This window comes from Spinacia oleracea, chromosome 5 (assembly GCF_020520425.1).
Source record: "Spinacia oleracea cultivar Varoflay chromosome 5, BTI_SOV_V1, whole genome shotgun sequence".
Classification (NCBI taxonomy): Eukaryota; Viridiplantae; Streptophyta; class Magnoliopsida; order Caryophyllales; family Amaranthaceae; genus Spinacia; species Spinacia oleracea.
The window spans coordinates 7,740,887-7,761,434 of NC_079491.1; the positions used below are offsets into that span (position 1 = coordinate 7,740,887).

Genomic DNA, 20,548 nt, shown 5'->3' on the forward strand with positions numbered 1-20,548 from the left:
TTGAGGTTTTCATTTTCTTTGAACATTTATAAGCTAGACGCAACAATATATAATCAATAAAAATAATACGAAGTAATAGTTTTATTTATTATTATAATACGGGGATAGAGATTTGTACTAATATTAACAACAATAGTTTTTTGTGTGTGAATCTGAATATCTTGGGAAACATACTGCAGAGCAATATATTCTTGTACTCGGTAACAAACAACACTCTGAAATAAAATATTTTAATCAGTTTCTTTTAGTAAACCGTTTGACACTTACTTAACCAACACATCATATTAAGTAGTTTGTCAGTTGCGCCTGGGTAAGAGGTGGGGATGACATGACACGATATGTGGTCAACCAGTCTTTTACAAGACGTATGCTCTTCATTTCGTATAGGGTTGACCAAGTAAATAACTAAAATAAGTTTGATAATTTCTAATAAGTTCAGGTAACTTCAGATAAATACAGAAAAGATAAGTAAAAATTAAATGAATAAAACACACTCTTATACGAAGTATTAAACAAATTGAAATTGAAAAAAAAAAATTATAAAAAAAATAAGAGTTGACTTTCTTGAATCAGAGCAACCAGCAAGGCAGCAACTCATCTGTTTTTCACCCCCTCTAATTAAACATTAGAAAGATGAAGGAGCTTCTATCTTGAGATTTCAGTGCAAAAATTGGAAAAAATGACAGCAAGCTCTGTTTTGCTATCAGTAGTATGCATAATAGTATTGACAGTGTTAATCAAAGTGGTGAATTGGGTATGGTTAAAGCCTAGGAAGATGGAAAAATTGCTCAAACAGCAAGGTTTCTCTGGTACTTCTTACAAATTCTTGTTTGGAGATCTCAAAGAATACACCTCGCTCCGTGCCGAGGCCTTAAAAATCCCAATGACTGTCTTCTCCAATGATTATTTTCCTCGAGTGGAACCTTTCCGCCATCAGCTTGCATCCAAATTTGGTCTGTAATCTATCCTCTGTTTTTTTCAGTAATTTTTCTGGATTTCCTGTTTTTAATGAATGAGGAACCTGTTGGGTTGACATTTTGAAATTTGACTGCTTTGGCAAAGGAATGAAGTAGATCAGGCTGAATTGAGAGCTGACATGTTCAAATTTGACTACATACTCGCAACAATTTGACTTTTTAAGGAATTGTGGACATAAAACTTTGACTGTATATGCTTACATGATATGGTTTTCATGATTGGTTTGGCAATTTGGGTTCAAAACTGCAGGAAACGATTTCTTTCTCTGGTTTGGCCCTATACCTATTATACAAATCTCAAAGCCAGAGATGATTAAAGAGGCGTTGACCAAAACAGAAGAAATTCGAAAGGTGAAGTTGAACCCCATTTTCGACAAGCTTATTCCAGGGGTTGTAAGCTATGAAGGAGAGAAATGGGCCAAACATCGGAAGTTAATCAACCCTGCATTCCATGTCGAGAAGTTGAAGGTCAGTCGTTCCCTTTAATTAATTCTTCATTTCATATTTTAGCTAATATAGATTAAGGAAACGAAAGAGTTCGAATGATCAACAAGAGATTCATCTATATTATATGATGAGACAGATCAACTACTGATAAAACGCGAAAGGAACAAAGTATTCTGCACATAATTTCATGGATTATGTGCTACTTCTTGGGTAATAATTTACTTTTAATGCTTGTAACAGCTTATGCTACCGGCATTTCGTGACAGTTGTGAGGAAATTATCAACAGATGGGAGTTGATAGTAGCAGAAAGGGGTTCAGGTGAGATAGATGTGTATCCAGATATAATGCAACTCAGTGCAGATGTGATCTCTAGAGCAGCATTCGGTAGCAACTATGAAGAGGGACAAAAGATATTTGAACTACTCAAGGAGCAGACTGACTTGGCTCTTGTTATCGTACAATCAGTTTACTTCCCAGGACTTAGGTAAATTTATATCATCCACAAATTCCACTGATTGATTTTAGTTCTATAATCCAAGTAAGATTTGACCCTGGTGCGGGAGTTCAGATTCATTCCAACACCGAGAAACAGGAGATTTAAAAAGATAGAAGATCAGATACGTGGTTTACTGCGTGCAATTATCAACAACAGGAAAAAAGAAATTGATGCAGGGGTAGCAGTGAAGGCTGACCTGTTGGGTATACTCATGGGTTCCAATTCTAAAGAAATCCAACAGGATGAGATGAGCCTTGAAGAGGTAATTGATGAGTGTAAGCTATTCTACTTTGCTGGACAAGAGACTACTTCGGCACTATTAGTTTGGACATTGATTTTATTGAGCAAGCATCAAGATTGGCAAGCCCGAGCAAGAGAAGAAGTCTGTGAAAGATTTGGGAATAATGTGCCTGATTTTGAAGGCTTAAACCATTTGAAGACAGTATGTTCTCTGTTATTTTATCCCTTCATTTTCTTAAAATTTAATACAAGTATTGTATGATCTTTTAACTTTATGGTTTGTTTGTTTTAGATGAATATGATTCTGTATGAGGTGCTCAGACTCTACCCACCAGCAGTGCAAATGACAAGATCAATTCATAAAGATACAAATCTAGCTTCGTTGTTAGTTCCTTCAGGTGCAATTATCACTTTCTATATGCAACATGTTCACCGGGATCAGGAAGTTTGGGGTGATGACGCAGAAGAATTTAAACCAGAAAGGTTTGCTGAAGGGATTGTTAAGGCAACAAAAGGGAATACCTCATTTTTCCCCTTCGGATGGGGACCAAGAATATGCATAGGCGAAAAATTTGCCTTGACTGAAGCAAAAATGGCAATATCCATGATTCTACAACACTTTTCCTTTGAGCTTTCACCATCCTACGTTCATGCACCCAAGACTATCATGTTTCTACAACCTCAACATGGTGCTCAGATAATCTTACACAAGCTATGATGGTTTGCCATCGGAGTTTATATGCATTCTTAATAAGAATTGACCTGATTTATTTGATAAATGATCATTCATATTCAACTTTGACGTGCTTTTTTTATTTCATCTGAATTTTTTCTTATTCTCCACTACTTTTGTATAAATGTTGTTCTTAGTTACATATGCTCAAGTTTCTAGCTTTTAATATATACTCCTTTTCCCTTAACAAATTGAAGTTTGGCTTCCTTGAATTGCACCACCAGTGTTCACCTTCCTCCATACTCCATAACTGATGGATTCCTGTGCAATGAACCGAGTATGGGTTTAAGTTTGACATTTTAACCTCAATTTTCTGATGTATGTTCTGGTACTTCTAAATTAGAATCGATCCTTATTCCAGTCTCGATCATTGGAATTTAATTATAACCGGATTAAGGTTTGGTATTTTCTGGTAGTAGAATTTCAATTCTCCCCATTCCCGAGTTAGAAGAGCCCATAAATAAGGCCAAGAAACATGGGCTTACTTATTACACCACTTATTAGTATTCCTTACCAAGATACGGAGTACAAATATAAATTCCACTTCCTACCGTTTAAGAAAACTTCCCAATGTTTACATCATTTGACACACACTTAACTGTCACACTATGTTTAACACGGAATAGTTAATCACTAATTGTCATAGTCTTTTACAAGAATTTGTTTAATAAAAACAAACCTAAATCGCAACAAAACAAAAATACAAAAAAGAAAAAAAAATTGGGAGTGTTGACTTTCTGGAATCAGAGCAACCAGCTAGGCAGCTAACCCATCTCATATCATCCCCTGTCTCCTCTGTGTTTTTTTCCTCATAAAAATTAACAAATGAAACTAATCATACTCCTATAAAAATTACAGAGCTTATATTTTCAGATTTCAGGGATCAAATGGAGAAAATGACAGCAAGCTCGGTTTTGATATCAGTAGTATGTGTAATAGTATTGACAATGTTAATGAAAGTGGTGAATTGGGTATGGTTGAAGCCGAAGAAGATGGAAAAATTACTCAAACAACGAGGTTTATCTGGTACTTCTTACAAATTCTTGTTTGGAGATCTAAAAGAATTCACCTCAATGCGCGCCGAAACCTTAAAAACCGCCATAACTGGCTTCTCCCATGATTATTTTCCTCGTGTGGAACCTCTCCGCCATCAGATTGCATCAAAGTTTGGTCTGTAATCTATCCTCTGTTTTTTTTTCAATAATTATTCTGTAATTTTTTGTTTTTGATGAACTGAGGAACATGTTGGGTTGTATGATACTTTTATTTTGCTTTTGACATTTGACATGTTCAAATTTAAATACATTAGTCGCAACACTTTGACTTTTAAAGAAGTGCAGATAGAAGACTTTGACCATATATGATCACCATGATATGGATTTTAGTAAATATATTTATAGAAATGTGAAACTAATTTGATGATTGGTTTTCCATCATCACTGCAGGAAACGATTACTTCTTCTGGTTTGGCCCCATACCTATGATACAAATCTCAAAGCCAGAGATGATTAAAGAGGCATTGATCAAGACAGACGAAATACGAAAGGTGAAGGTGAACCCCATTTTTGACAAGCTTTTGCCAGGGGTTGTAAGCTACGAGGGAGAGAAATGGGCCAAACACCGGAAGTTGATAAATCCTGCCTTCCATGTAGAGAAGTTGAAGGTCAATTATTTCCTTTTAACTTCTTCAATTCATTTTGTCTGTAGAGTTTGTACGACCAGTATGTAAGATATTGATCATAATTCTTAGTTGTTAAATTTAAAAATATCCTGCACATAATTTCATGGATTGCTACTAATACAGCTGACTGAATATATTAACTACAGAACCTGGGTAGTAATTTACTTTTAACGGTTGTTACAGCTTATGTTACCCGCATTCCGTGATAGTTGTGAAGAAATTATCAACAAATGGGAGATGGTTGTAGCTGAAAGGGGTTCAGGAGAGCTAGATGTGTATCCGGATATAGTGCAACTCAGTGCGGATGTGATCTCTAGAGCAGCATTCAGTAGCAGCTATGAGGAGGGACAAAGGATATTTGAACTCCTCAAGGAGCAGACTAAAGTAGCTCTTCTTATTGTAAAATCAGTTTATTTCCCAGGACTGAGGTAATTTATGATATCCACGATTCCACTAGTTAATTGATTTTTAATTCTACAAACAAAGTACTCACACCGTTTTGACTTTTTGCACCATTCACATAATTCACTTTGACCCTATTTTATTTCTAGTATATGAAAACAAATGTTAGTATAATATATTGTTGGCTTCATCTTAATAAATATTTTCAAAATATTAATGTTTTACGTAGTAAGTTTTTATAATATGTACTTAAAGATATTGGTGGTCAAAATTGTGCATTGTCAATCGTGTCCAGTCAAAACGGTGCGAATATTATGGGATGGAGGGAGTACTACGTAAAATTTGACTCTGCTGCCTGAATTCAGATTCATTCCAACACCGAGAAATAGGAGATTCAAAAAGATAGAAGACCAGATACGTAGTTTGCTGCGTGCAATCATCAACAAAAGGAAAGAGGAAATTGATGCAGGAGTAGCAGTGAAGGCTGACCTGTTGGGTATACTCATGGGTTCCAATTCTAAAGAGATTCAACAAGCTGCTGACAATAACAAAAAGCAACAGGATGGGATGAGCCTTGAAGAGGTAATTGATGAGTGTAAATTATTTTACTTGGCTGGACAAGAAACTACATCGACATTATTAGTTTGGACATTGATTTTTTTGAGCAAGCATCAAGATTGGCAAGCACGAGCAAGAGAAGAAGTCTGTGAAAAATTTGGGAATAATGTGCCTGACTTTGAAGGCTTAAACCATCTGAAGACAGTAAGTTTTCTCTGATAAAAAAATACAAAGTATGATCTGTTAACTATATGATTTGTTTGTTTGTTTGTTTGTTTGTTTTAGATGACTATGATACTGTATGAGGTTCTCAGACTCTATCCACCAGCAATGCAGATGACAAGATCAATTCATAAGGATACAAATTTAGGTTCATTGTTAGTTCCGTCCGGAGCAATGATCACTCTCTATATGCATCCTGCTCACCGGAATCAGGAAGTTTGGGGTGATGATGCAGAAGAATTCAAACCAGAAAGGTTTGCTAAAGGGATTGCTAAGGCAACAAAAGGGAATACCTCATTTTTCCCCTTCGGTTGGGGACCAAGAATATGCATAGGTGAAAAATTCGCCATGACGGAAGCAAAAATGGCAATATCCATGATTCTACAACGCTTTTCCTTTGAGCTCTCACCATCCTACGTTCATGCACCCAAGATTATTATGTTTCTACAACCTCAACATGGTGCTCAGATAATCTTACACAAGCTATGATGGTATGCCATTAAAGTTAATATGCATTCTTAATAAGAATTGACCTGATTTATTTGATAAATGATCATTCATATTCAACTTGGACATGTTTTTTATTTCAAGCTTTATGTATATCTGATGTCTTTCTTATTCTCCATTACTTTTGTAGAAATGTTGTTCTCAGTTACATATGCTCAAGTTTCTAGCTTTATACATACTCCTTTTCCCTTAACAAATTGAAGTTTCTCTTCCTTAAATTGCACCACCAGCATTCACTTTCCTCCATACTCCATGACTGATGGATTCCTGTGCAATGAACCGAGTTTGGGTTTAAGTTTGACATTTTAACCTCAATTTTCTGATGTATGTTCTGGTACTTCTGAATTAGAATCAATCCTTATGCCAGTCTCAATCATTGGAATTTAATTATAACTGGATTAAGGTTTGGATAGTTCCAAACTTCCAACATGTTGCAGATCAAAAAAGAAGAAGATAAATGAATATATATTAAGGCAAATAAGGCACAAATGCTTTAAACACATAATTAAAGTTTCATAAAAGCTGCTATTAGCCTATTACGATATGAAATCTTGATAATAAATGATGCGAAAGTCAAAATGAATGAAAAGAGTAATCAAGTAGTAAGGCGTAGCATGTGGACGCTAAGGGAAAAAGTATATGATAAGTAACACAACATAAGGCATTGTGTCATTAGAAAGAGTTCCTGATTCACATCTATATCTCAAGAAATATGATACCTCTGTTTTCTGGGTAAAGAAAGTTGAACGGAGATGATCAATCTTCCACCAGCCGCCAATTTCAACAATTACTGCCAACACAAGATAACAAAAGTGAAAAAATTTAGATAGAGCATCAGATATTTAAAGAAAACTTTAGAGAAAGCAACACAAACTGACTCTCAGATGTGGAGTTATATAACAAGGTTCTCCGGTGCGACTGTTTATGTGATAGATTTAGGAAAATGAACAAAGCATCCAAATCACAAACACAGAGGACATCAGAAGAAATTGCTAAATGATTAAGAATGCAGATGTGACATTCGACTATGTAAGAGCCACAGGCAATACTAGTCCAAAGTTCACTAGAAAGAAAGACCCGACTTGTCTATTTTCCCTTGTTTAATTTGATTTAATTTGGTTTTATATTTTTGAAATTAAAACAGCAAGAACAGATGCTGGATAATCTTGCAAGATAGATATGAAATTTACCTGTATTCTAAGAAGTCAGGAATCGACGATTCAGCTAATCATAATGATATTGGGTTTGGATAACACCAAGCTCTCCAAATAAGTCTGGACGATTAAGTCCTCCCAAATTGGACCCCTGCATGAACATAAGTAGCTTTTGGTGCCTCCTCAGTCCTCATTTTACGTCAATGCGTCAACATTTGCGTTGGCTGCTTTTCCTTATCTTGACCATGTATATTCTCCAACAACCAAATTCAAAATTTCAAACAAAGTCTACAATGATTAAAAGTCAAAATGCAGCCTTTTGTATGTTTCTTTGGGTGTGGAATTTTCTTCGTTGAACACTGAAAAAGGAAATTAAACAACAAATTATTAATAAATGTTTAACTTTCTATTAACTAAGTTTCTAAAGACAAATTGTAAAACACACACAACATAGTACACTATAAAGTAGCTTAGCAAATTATCAAAATTAATTTTCAAGAGTATTTTCATTTATGATTTTACAAATTCTTGTAAAAGTCCGTCCGATAATTTTGTGCCATATCGCTGACCTCTGCCTGCCTGACATACTGTTAGGCATAACGGTTAAATAAGTGTAACACTGTCTGATAGGAAAATAATCCGCAGCCCGTTATGATATTTTCAAAGAAAAGAGAGAGAATAAATAAAAAGTAGGAGAGTCAGCTATCCATCTGACATCATCCCTTGCGTCCCATGTTGTTCCTTGTACCAACAAATGAAAAACAGTCCTATATAAGACATGAAATTCAAGTTAAAAATTATACACAAAGATAAGAGAACAAACAAATGGAAACAGTGACAACAAACTCTGTTTTGATAGCAATAGTGTGTATAGTAGTAGCGACAGGGTTAATCAAAGTGGTGAACTGGGTATGGTTGAGGCCCAAGAAGCTGGAAAGATTGCTGAGACAGCAAGGTTTCTCTGGTAATTCTTACAACCTCTTCTTTGGAGACCTCAAAGATCTAGCTACAATGCGAACTCAGGCCATGAAAACCCCCATGACTAGCTTCTCTGATGATTATTTTTCGCGTGTGGAACCTCTCCGTCATCAACTCCTCACCAAATTTGGTATGTAGTCTGACCAATAAAGCTGAGCAGATTGATTTCAACTATGATCCAACTAAACAGTTAGGGGTATCTTTGTATATATTTCTGAGAAAATGATAAACTGATTTTAAGGTTGGTCTTAATTAATGCAGGAAAGAACTACTTCCTCTGGTCTGGTCCTGTTCCGATGATAAACATATCAAAGCCAGAGTTGATAAGAGAGGCCTTCACAAAGACGAACGAATTCCGAAAGACAAAGGTGAACCCTATTTTTCACAAACTTGTTCCTGGGCTGGTCAGTTTAGAGGGAGAGAAATGGGTCAAACATCGCAGGATGATGAACCCTGCCTTTCGTATTGAGAAGTTGAAGGTCAGTACCTAAAATTTTTGTTAACTTTTTTTTCTAATCTATTAAAAACAATTAGTCTAAGAATGCATAAGATTCTAACTTCGAAATATATGAACATGCAATCAAACTTTCGGGATAATAATTTGCTTTTGGTGCTTGTTACAGCTTATGTTACCCGCATTCGCTGATAGTTGTACAGATATCATCAACAAATGGGAGATGGTAGTAGCTGAAAAGGGTTCTGGTGAGCTAGATGTGTGGCCAGATCTACTGCACCTCGGTGCTGATGTGATCTCTAGAGCAGCATTTGGTAGCAACTATGAAGAGGGTCAAAAGATATTTGTACTTCTCAAGGAACAGACTGCTTTATCTCTTCTTATGCTACAGTCAGTTTACATTCCAGGAGTGAGGTAATCTATACAATATATTAAAAGGCGATTATACAAATGTCTATATATGTTTGCATAAGATTCGAACATGTGACCTCCACTTTCAACACTAAAGTGTTATCCAATTGAGCTATGATCTTTTATATATTATCTTTTCAAAATTAATTTAAATATAATACGGAAACATTATCTTGTGACCCTCAAAAAAAAAAACATTATCTTGTGACCCTCAAAAAAAAAAAAACATTATCTTGTTAAAAAAAAAAAAACCAAACATAATTTCATTAAAGAATATATTTATTAATTGTTATTCACGTAATAATCTAGGGCATCGCCCGAGCCGAAATACTAGTTATTTATAAAATCCTGCAACCTTCCCACACATTATTTATTAAGCAAAGTAGGGTTTAATACTGTCCCTTGCATTCAGATACCTTCCAACAGCTAGAAATAGGAGGTTTAAAGAAGTTGAAGATCAAATACATACTTCGCTGCATGAAATCATCAACAAAAGGAAGCAGGTAATTGAGGCTGGAGAAGAGGGAAAGGGTGACTTGTTGGGCATCTTATTGGATTCCAATTATAAGGAAATCCAACAAGTTGTTGGCAATAACAAGGATTGGAATGTTGGGATGAGTATTCAAGAGGTAATTGATGAGTGTAAACTGTTCTACTTGGCTGGACAAGATACTACATCAACATTACTAGTTTGGACTTTAATATTGTTGAGCAAACACCAAGATTGGCAAGCCAGAGCACGAGAAGAAATCTTCCAGACATTTGGGGATAATGTGCCAGAATTAGATGGTTTGAACCATTTGAAGACAGTAAGTTGTGTTATTCTTTCACGATGATAAATAATAAAATAAAACATTTTAATCATATATTCATATGGTATGTTAAACTTTTTCTTAGGTGACTATGATACTATATGAAGTACTAAGACTCTATCCACCAGCGCATCGAATAACAAGACAGATTTATAAGGGTACAAATTTAGGGGGGATATCAGTTCCTCCGGGTACACTGATCAATTTCTCAATTCGTTGTGTTCATCGAGATCAGGAAATTTGGGGTAATGACGCACAAGAATTCAAGCCTGACAGGTTCGCGGAAGGTATATCCAAGGCTACGAAAGGGAATAACTCATTTTTCCCCTTTGGTTGGGGACAAAGAATATGCTTAGGGGAAAAATTTGCCATGACTGAAGCAAAAATGGCATTATCTATGATTCTACAACGATTTTTCTTGGAACTTTCACCATCCTACGTTCATGCACCATCTACTGTTATGTTTCTACAGCCTCAACATGGTGCTCAGATAATCTTACACAAGCTTTGATGGTATGCAATAATCATTCAAATATACAATCATAAGTTCATAACGTACTGTTGGTATTTCCCGAGAGATTTCATTTCCTTAGTTTCTCATTAGTCCAAGCATGTGTTTGGACATGTATTTTATAGGTTAATTATTTTTATTTTTTTTGATGGAATTATAGGTTAAAGTTTTTTCGGACTTCTCATGAATGTTTAACACCTTTTATTTAGAATAACCACAAATTCCAGTTTCAATCAATAACTATTTTAGGTAAACAAAAGATTCAAGGTTGTCCAGTTCCTACAGATTGCATACTTACATGTACAATAACTATATTCAAGTAAACAATGCGGCAATCAGACCATGAGTTACCTTGGCAAAGGGACCAAAAGGAGATGTTCTTCCATTCGCCACTAAGTTTGACTTCGACTTCAATGCATCAAGGCCTACACCAAATGACACAAGTGAGACTTATCTGTTAGAGAATATAGATAGCAATGCCAATTGAGTTTATCATCTTAGACGCCGAACTAAAGAATGTAACAAGGCTAAAGCTTAATTTCACAAATAGTTTCTAAAAATTAAGCAGATGTAATTGTGACTAGTTCATGAAAAAATTACTTACACATTCAATCTGTATGAAAACATAATCCCGCATAAACCGTTATCCAATATGAGCTGAATTGATTAAACTCAATATGTAACAGAACGCAAACCTGAGTTGACAGCTCTGAACATTAGGACTTCTACGATCAAAATTATGGGAAAGAATCCTAGTTACATTCATGCATTATTCTCTCTTTCTGTTTTCCTTAGCTATATCATGTCTAAGATGGCTATCCCAAGTTGTCCATTAAAAATGTTACTAATTCATTTATAACAGATCTGCTGGCAGATCCATCTGCTAAGCTCAGTAAACAACAACTTTGTCAACTTGTTCCATATAGCAAAGATATTTATTAATCAATACCACATTTACTCGGCCAACTCCACACAAAAAAATATCATTGATAAAATCAGAATCTAGACGTGTTTCCCAAGAAAAGCAATAAGAAAACATTAAAAGGGAAAGTTGACTTCTTAAACTAAAGTCAAAGAGCCACACATCTGACGTCACTCCATGCGTCCTCTGTCATACTCCCAGTATTAAGACCAGATATTTATATTATGAGATCTAAGAGTGAAATTCAACAAAGAACCAGAAATGGAAACATTAACAGCAAGCTCTGTTCTGCTATCTTTTGCCAGTATACTTGTTGTGATAGGGTTTTTCAAAGTGGTAAACTGGGTATGGCTGAGGCCCAAGAAAGCGGAGAAATGGTTCAGACAGCAAGGTCTGTCTGGTACTTCTTACAAGCTATTGCTCGGAGACATGAAAGATTACTCGTTGCTGCGCACTCGGGCCTTAGAAAAACCCATGACCAGCTTCACCAATGATTATTTCCCGCGTGTTGATCCACTTGCTCATCAGCTTGTCACCAAATTCGGTATGTAATTTAAAATCTGAACTCTTGTTCATGAAATTGATACCACTTGTATGGTTCCACAATTGTCACTAGACCTGTCAAAACGGGTCGGTTGGGTCGGGTTGTGAAAAATTATTTTCGGGTTCGGGTTAATTCAGGTTGGTCACTTATGGGTTCGGGTTGACCCAGATTTTAAAACGCGTATTATATTTTTATTAATTTAGGTAATAAATATACAAAATATGGGCACAATTAACATATTTTCCTACACAAGTTTATATTTAGTCAAATTCAACCATAAAATGGCGTATAATTCAAAATAAAATCATATTTTACCCAACAATAGTAACAACAACGTGTTTATTATGCTTAAAATTCCTCATTTTCTCATTTATTATTATAAATACAATGATTTTCAATCGGTCGGGTCAAATACAGGTTCAGTCGGGCTTTGACCCATTACTTTTCAGATTGCTCGGGTACGGATAAAATTGGGTTACGGATCACAAAATCTTGTTCAAGACCCAGTATTTTTGGGTCGGGTCAGTTTTTGACAAGTCTAATTGTCACTATCTTCCTAGATTTCTGCGATTTCAAGTAAAGTTAGAAATTAGTTTCATGGTGATCATCAATGCAGGAAAGGACTACTTTGTTTGGGCTGGTCCTATACCGATGATTAGCATCTCAAAGCCAGAGTTAACCAAGGAGGCTTTCATGAAGACCAATGATTTCCGAAAGGCAAAGTTCAACCCCATTTTTGATAAGCTTTTCCCAGGACTTGTTAGCTATGAAGGAGAACAATGGGCCAAACACAGGAAGATCATCAACCCTGCCTTCCATGTGGAGAAATTAAAGGTCAATCCCTAAACTCTTCATTTATTTTTGTCCATATGGAGAAATGATTTGATCAGTGTATAAAACATATCTGATAGGAAGCGATTTGAGCAATCTACTCAAATTCCTCAAGAAACAATTTGCTTATGGTGTTTGTTACAGCTTATGTTGCCAGCATTCAGAGATAGTTGTGAAGAGATGATCAATAAATGGGAGGTGATAGTTGCTGAAACGGGTACAGGGGAGCTAGATGTGTGGCAGGATCTAATGAAACTCACCGCTGATGTGATATCTAGAGCAGCATTTGGTAGCAACTATGAGGAGGGGCAAAGGATATTTGAACTTCTGAAAGAACAGACAGATTTAGCTCTCCTGATGATGCACTCAGTTTACATCCCAGGATTCAGGTAACTTCTCAAAAAAAAACTGAAAATTTTGCTCATTATACTTAGGGAGAAAGGTGCATGATCTAGCCAACATGTTCAGTAATAGATTATGATAAATTGGAAGCCCAGAAACAAAAGAGAGGAAGAAACAAACTATGATTGGGAATTGTTTGACTATCAAGATAATCAATTCGGTTGTTGTGATCTAGATCTTCTCCCTCCCTTTGTTTTGAAGAAAAGGCCTAGCTTCTCTAGGTTGGGGGTAGGCACAGACAGGATTCTCTTGTGGTTTAGCTCAACTCCTTTTTTTCATTGCGAGTTTCCAGGATATCCAGTTCCTGGGTCCAATTCTCCATGACAGTAAGAAACTTCCCATTTCTATTTAGACCAAAAACATAGGGTTTTTCAGTCATCCAATAATTAAGCAAAGTAACTTTGATGCTCACTTGTCTTCAGATACATTCCAACACCGAGAAACAGGAGATTTAAAAACATAGAAGATCGTATTCACAGTTCACTGAGGAAAATTATCAACAAGAGAAAGGTGGAAATGGAGGCTGGAGAAGCGGTAAAGAGTGATCTGTTAGGTATACTTATGGATTCTAATTTAAAGGAAATCCAACAAGCTGCTGGCAGTAACAAGAATCAGCATGCTGGGATGAATCTTCAAGAGGTAATTGATGAGTGCAAATTATTCTATTTGGCTGGACAAGAAACTACATCAACACTATTAGTTTGGACACTGATTTTATTGAGCAAGCACCAAGACTGGCAAGCACGAGCACGGGAAGAAGTCTTGCAAACATTTGGGAACAATGTGCCAGACTTTGAAGGTTTAAACCATTTGAAGACAGTAAGTTCTCTAGTAGTTAACATTTTACTAATGTATCAATCTGAATAAAAGTTTGAACATATGTTATGCTTTGTTTAGGTGACAATGATACTTTATGAGGTCCTGAGATTGTATCCACCAGTAATTCAACTGTCACGAAGGATTGACAAAGATACAAGTCTAGGTGCATTATCACTTCCTTTGGGCACTTTAATCACTTTCTCAATACTTTCTATTCACCGAGATAAGGAATTTTGGGGTGATGATGCACAAGAATTCAAACCAGATAGGTTCGCTGAAGGGATTTTCAAGGCAGCAAAAGGTAATAACTCATTTTTTCCCTTCGGATGGGGACCAAGAATATGCATAGGGGAAAGGTTTGCTATGACTGAAGCTAAAATGGCAATATCCAAGATTCTACAACGTTTTTCCCTTGAGATTTCACCCTCTTACGTTCATGCACCCATGAATGTTATGTTTCTACAGCCTCAACATGGTGCTCATATAATCTTACACAGGCTCAAATAATCCACCGATAATCTTATGTTACAAATTGATTTCATTTTTTGATGCAGCCATTGATTATTAATGAAAATATGTAATACTTACATGACCAACTAATGAAAGTAAGATATAGATATTTCTTGAAAATGGTGTAGCAGTTAACTCACCAGATACGTCTTGAACACACCAGCTGTGTCTGAACGAAAAAACAAGAGAAGATGCTACTACATCAGCAAGTAACTTTGACTTCCGTTAGTATGCATCACTGCCAATGCCAAACAATACAAGTTTTTAATGTCGTATCGTATCATACGTTAGAAGGGAAAAAAACAGAAAAAGCAACAGGAATTTCCTTTAATCTATAAGCCTTTATCTATATAAAAAAAACAAAAAAAACAGCAAGCACCAATTGCAGAAGCACACAATGCCAGCATTTGCTCATATTCCACATCAAAGAAAAAGGCTGAAATACAAGTTCTCTTCAGATAATGGACTAAGCTAAAAATTAACCATCAAAACCCGAGCAAGGAGGACAATTGATTAGAACATTGCTGCAGAATTTGATATTGCTAGGAAACTGCATAAAGGCAAAGGCAATAACGCTCTTCCATCAGCTACTAACTTAGACTTTCAGTAATAAACATCACTTCCAACACCAAAAAACAAAACAGAGTTTTCTCTAATCATAGTGTCCTGCACGGCTGCACGGCTGCACCTGATAGAGAAGGCCATGCCGATTGTTTCATTGTCTTTAAAATAAGTACAAGAACAATTGCAAAAGCATAAAGTCCTTGTCTTTCCTCATATTTCAAGCTGAAGAATTAGGCTAAACACTCCACTACTCATCACATTATAAATAGGAAAAGAATGAACCATTAAAGCCACAAACTCATTCTTCAGAAATCAAGGTTGCAGAATTTGATGTCCTAAAGAAACTACGTAAAAGCACAGGCGAGCATGGTGCAAATTTGGCTACAAAGATATATCTTTAAAAGGGTCCGCAAATTACAGTCCAGTTAGTTTATATTGAACTCGTTATTAGCAGTAAATATAATAGACATTTTAGTCATTATATACACAAAATGAAAATAATTGAAGTTAAACAGCAAAATAGAAGCATTGTCAATTGATGTGATGTGTTTGTCTAGCTGGTAATTTGTTATGACTACTACATATATTGCATGACGAGTGCATGAGTCACATGACACATCCTTATAGGTTTCAACGTTTCGTAGTTTCATTCACACTTTAAACTGCTGCTGTGCTGCAACAGGATATAAAATTAAACTAGATCAGAGTTCACTCTAGTACAGAATTTGACATTCCAAACTATGCAAACATGGAGGCAGAGCAATTGTGATCCAAATTACAACAGACTTCTTATAATTAACTGATTCCGAATATCCTTGGGCAATGCACTGTAAATCATAAAATGATAGACCGTCTAATCTAAGCGGCAACAGTTAAAATTCTTTAAAAGAACATAGAAGGAAAAATCTGTACCTGCCAACTCCCAGAATCAGCCATTTGAAACTAAACCTTTCATGAGAAAGTTGTCAATTTTGGCCTTCAGGTCCTCAGCACAAAACCAAGCTCTCCACATATTGTGCACTCTGACAAAATCCTTAGATTTCCTCAAATGCTCCACTTCATGGGTTGTAATGCTGTAAGACACCAGTTGTTCATTTACCGGAATAAGTGTTCATTTAGGAGATTTTAATTTCTAGATGCCTACACCATAGAATATTTTTCCAAATGTACAGCTTTTAAAGACCTTGTACACCTAAAGTTCAATCTCCTAAAAACCATGCACTCAAAACCATGCACTCCACAGGTTGTTTCCTCCATCTTTTTATTATGATTCGTATGCCAGCTACTCATAGATAAAATACCAAATCATTAACAATTTCCCACGGAAAAAATGTACCACTTGCACATTTCATTTGCAACAATTAGTAATTCTACGTAGCTGAAATCTTCAGTATCAGAGTCAAAATTAAGAAAATGGGCAAGTTCATCCGTGCTAGAATTTTTTTCCTTTACAGGACACAAGGTCAGTGTGTAGCTCCATGAGACGAGTAATAGGATTAGGAAGATGTACATTTTAAAATTTGCCGAAATGCAACAGTAAGATCCATCATAAATTCATAATCATTTTGATCTTCCAAAGATGACAAGTAAATGAATAAACTTCAATGGTTTATCTATTATCATAACGGAAGGCAGCCACTTTATCTCATTATTCACTAGAAGGGACTAATCTGATACAAAAACCACTATAGCCTTCCGGACAAAGGGACACCCATTATACTTGCAGTTCCAAATTTACAAGAAATTCAACAGCTGTTTGCAATAACAAGAAATAGTAAAAAGTTTGTATCAACCTGCAACTCAACTGCCATATGAAAGATTTATAAGGATACAAATTTAGGCAAGGTATCACTTCCTACAAGCCCCTTGATGATATTCCTAATACTTCCCAAGTTCCCGTTCACTAAGATAATGAAGTCAAGGATCTCAGCCAGAAGGGGTTCTCTGCAAGTCTTTCCAAGGCAGAAAAAGGTGAAAATCAAAAAAACCTACAGACTGGAACTAACCTTTAATGAATATTGACAGTTCCAGTTCATTACCTTTATCTATATCTCAAAAAATTGGATTTAAATAAAAACTATATAACAGGGAAAACCAATTAGTACAGGTTGCAGATACAAATTTCAGTCCATGACTTGAGTAACCCATCATACCAAAAAGAAAACTCCGGACAGATAAGCATAGAGTATATCTTACATTATCAGTAAACAAAAAAGGTACAAGCATCAACAGAAGTTCCATACTAACCAGTAACTACCAGTAATATATACATACTTCTCAAAAATAAATTGATATAACGACTGAAATAAGAATATCTTACCTACAAGCCATTTAGCTAGTCCTACCATTCTGTTTACAATAGACCTACAAAAGTACAATACCCCCTATTTATTTTTGACAAGGAAACAACTGTCCAAAAGAAGCATCACCTCCTACCCGCAACAACTACGAACTCTGACTTCTTCTAATAAGCTTCACTGCCAAAGGAAAATTATGCTAGTGTTTTATTTCAAAATGTTTTAATACGGATATACACAAAGAAATACTAGAGTACTAGTAATAGAGAAAGCAATCCCAAAATAAGCAAGAAACCTACTAGAATAGTATAGCATTGCTACAACTTTCTAATATTTTAAGCTAAAGTAGAAGACAATAAGTAGCACTGCTCTTCAAAGAAAGCAATTAACTTAGATGTGAATGTAAGTATGTAACTATGATGTTTCCCCATCACCTAGTTACAGTTTGAACACTTATGTTGCGGATTGTAATAGGCTTTACGCCACAAACTCTTCGATTTAGTTAATGTATTGACTCCTTTTTCACCCCAAAAAAAGAGTAGAATTTCTCTTGACATAAAAAAAAGACCTATTCACATCAGACATATGGAGGAAGCCTGATGATACTACTAGAAACCTAAGAAAACAAGAACGTATCATTCATATGAAACTGCAAAAGGGCAAGAGGCTAATAGGCTATAAGTCTGAAAAAACTACAAGAAAAATAAGAAAACAAGAATTTATCACTCATATGAAACTGCACAAAGGCAAGAGGCTAAAAGTCTGAAATTTCTTATGAACAGAGACCTGTTGCAAGTGTTGCCTTTTTTCACTTTCTAGTAGGTTACTCTGAATTCAACTTCAGCTAGTAATTGCTATAGACATTATCAGTCTTCACATGCCCGAGATGGAAAACAAGAAGTTGCATAACAAGAACAATGTTGGATATCAAATTATCAAAGAACAATGCAATACAAGTCATAATAGACAAACAGGAAGAAAAATCCTATCACAGCAGTTGGCACACTTGCAGGGAAGGAACACATACATCATGAACACATACAAACAAATTGTAATTCGTAGGCATGGTATTTACCTTTGATCATCCGGAATTCACCATTTCATGGAATGATATCAAAGTTTGGCTTTCACGTCCTTGCACAACACCAAGCTCTCCCCAGCAGTATCCACATGTCATATTTTAGGCCAAATAGATTTTCCCAGACAACACATAGTATAGCTTGTAATGTTATAAGGCATCAATTGCCATTTTTGGCAGGTCACTGTATATAATGTACCACTGTGTTCATCATAGAAAATCTTTTCAAATTTGAATCTTGTAAAGAACATGTAAGCATCTAAACAAGAATCTCCAGAAAACCTCAAGACTCCAATGCCCTTGCTTCTCTCCACCATCCTTACTCATAACCCATATGAGACTATTTGAAGAAGATATGCCAAAAACAGCCACCACCAAGGATGAAAAGGCACTTGAACATTTGACTCCACAGAAGGAAAGAACATGGGTACCTCTATCCTCTCCAGGACATAGATTTGTATCACACACCATATAATGTATTGCCCCTAGAAATAACAAGATTCAAACAGAAGTGAATACACAAACATATCAGGCAACTTGATCGTACTTTGTTTGATAGTCCGTAGGTAGTCAGTGAGCAAATAAACTGCAAAAGACCTAAATCGGCCCCAGAATCTGGAATACAATCAGTCCCAAACACAACGTCATAATCATTACTAGAAGGGGGAAATCCCAGATAATAGCTAGTAATTAAGCACTTAAAAGTCAGTGGGGGAGGCGGAAGTGTCAAGGATTCTCTAATAGAAAAGTTTCACAAACTCAATTTCCCGTCAAATTCAGAGATATAAGAATCTAGCAACTGCCAACCCATTACAATTCCCAACCAGAGCATATGTTTTTTAGGTTTGCAGAAGTAGGGCGGTTTCCAAATGTGTCGCTTTGACGAATTGTGATTATGCTCCCAAATTTTCCAAATTTACCTCCTTTTCGACGGCTAGTAAGTGAGTTTTGTCAGAATTGTCCTTGAAGATTCTAAAATACATAAAAATGAAATTAGGGGAATCGATTTGAGAGCACCAGTTTTTCAGACGCACCTGAATCGGACTAGGGTCTTCACCGTCAGCTTCGCGAAGACTTTCCGCCACAACTCCGGTGGCAAACATTTGTTTTCCGGCAATTTGGTGCCCCGTTTTCTAGTTTTCCGGCTTCTTGGTAATTTCGGAAACTTTTTATTTTTGAGTTTAATTTTCAGTTTTTTTTTTTTTTTTTTTTTTTTTTGTGTATTTCCGAATTTTTTGATTTAGTCCCGCCGTTCTTTCATACTCGCATTTCATTTATAGAAGCGGTGTAAGTATTAAGGGACGGCTCGAAAAGGGAAGCGGTGCAAGTATTAAGGGATGGAGGGAGTAATTAGTTTTTGATTTTTTTAAAAAAAATTAATTTTTATTAGGACATATTGTTATTTACAACCTATAAAAATTGAAAAAATATTTTTTACCATCTAAAAAACTAAAAATTGTAATTTACCACCTAAAAAACTAAAAATTCAAAATGATAAATCACGAAAAAAAATGGGTGTTTGCTAAATGCATAAAATAATATCTTTGTACAAAACATAAAATGACAAAGGTGCCCCAAATCAGTAAAATAAGTCATTGCTCCTCAACCGTTTTACGAGATATGGTCGACCGTTGTTACAAACAGTGCAAACAAATCAATAGTCCCATTATCCAGTTATGCTGCTCATAAGTAATTGGTCATATTTGATGACAATCAACAATCCAACCAAATATTTTAATCTTATTCGTAGTTAATCAATTAATTTTATCAAACTTAGCTTCTTCCTCCATAATCAAGATTAAGAAATTATCTTAGTAATTGATATCTAATCTGGATTTGACTGACGATGTTTGTGAAGTTTGTTTGTGCTTCTTTAAACGAAAATAGAATAATTGTACTTCTGAGACTCAATGAATGAATAAATTTTTATGGAGTAAAGTCAAAGATGATTTAAAGCTGCAAAAATGGAGGTTGAATAGTACATAATTGGAGATGAA

The 20,548-nt window shown here is 35.6% G+C and overlaps 4 protein-coding genes and 1 long non-coding RNA gene across 9 annotated transcripts; 4 read left to right on the forward strand and 1 right to left on the reverse strand.

Annotated features, from left to right (window-relative positions):
• Window positions 1–377: 377 nt before the first annotated feature.
• Window positions 378–19,933, reverse strand: LOC110788145 (uncharacterized). 5 transcript variants are annotated; one of them, XR_008920837.1, is made up of 9 exons: window positions 19,586–19,924; window positions 18,549–19,036; window positions 16,089–16,249; window positions 14,753–14,850; window positions 10,936–11,009; window positions 7,455–7,777; window positions 6,984–7,054; window positions 6,051–6,531; window positions 381–1,419 (listed from the first exon to the last, which is right to left on the reverse strand). It is a non-coding gene; the product is annotated as an uncharacterized lncRNA (long non-coding RNA). The 5 variants fall into 5 exon arrangements; XR_008920836.1 differs by having other exon boundaries at window positions 378–1,419; window positions 18,549–19,933; XR_002533258.2 differs by having other exon boundaries at window positions 382–1,419; window positions 6,051–6,170; window positions 18,549–19,920.
• Window positions 677–3,115, forward strand: LOC110788144 (cytochrome P450 CYP72A219-like). The gene is made up of 5 exons (XM_021992787.2): window positions 677–953; window positions 1,228–1,445; window positions 1,665–1,909; window positions 1,994–2,363; window positions 2,454–3,115. The coding sequence occupies exons 1-5, from the start codon at window positions 680–682 to the stop codon at window positions 2,877–2,879; spliced, it is 1,533 nt and encodes a 510-aa protein (XP_021848479.2). The 5' UTR covers window positions 677–679; the 3' UTR covers window positions 2,880–3,115.
• LOC110788143 (cytochrome P450 CYP72A219) lies at window positions 3,782–6,246 on the forward strand. Its single transcript, XM_021992785.2, has 5 exons — window positions 3,782–4,064; window positions 4,340–4,557; window positions 4,759–5,003; window positions 5,343–5,739; window positions 5,821–6,246. The coding sequence occupies exons 1-5, from the start codon at window positions 3,782–3,784 to the stop codon at window positions 6,244–6,246; spliced, it is 1,569 nt and encodes a 522-aa protein (XP_021848477.2).
• Window positions 8,212–10,798, forward strand: LOC110788142 (cytochrome P450 CYP72A219). The gene is made up of 5 exons (XM_021992784.2): window positions 8,212–8,526; window positions 8,658–8,875; window positions 9,020–9,264; window positions 9,674–10,070; window positions 10,159–10,798. Exons 1-5 carry the CDS (start codon window positions 8,244–8,246, stop codon window positions 10,582–10,584), a joined length of 1,569 nt encoding a protein of 522 aa, XP_021848476.2. The 5' UTR covers window positions 8,212–8,243; the 3' UTR covers window positions 10,585–10,798.
• On the forward strand, window positions 11,741–14,734 carry LOC110788141 (cytochrome P450 72A397). The gene is made up of 5 exons (XM_021992783.2): window positions 11,741–12,050; window positions 12,667–12,884; window positions 13,026–13,270; window positions 13,706–14,102; window positions 14,181–14,734. The coding sequence occupies exons 1-5, from the start codon at window positions 11,768–11,770 to the stop codon at window positions 14,607–14,609; spliced, it is 1,572 nt and encodes a 523-aa protein (XP_021848475.2). The 5' UTR covers window positions 11,741–11,767; the 3' UTR covers window positions 14,610–14,734.
• Window positions 19,934–20,548: the final 615 nt, after the last annotated feature.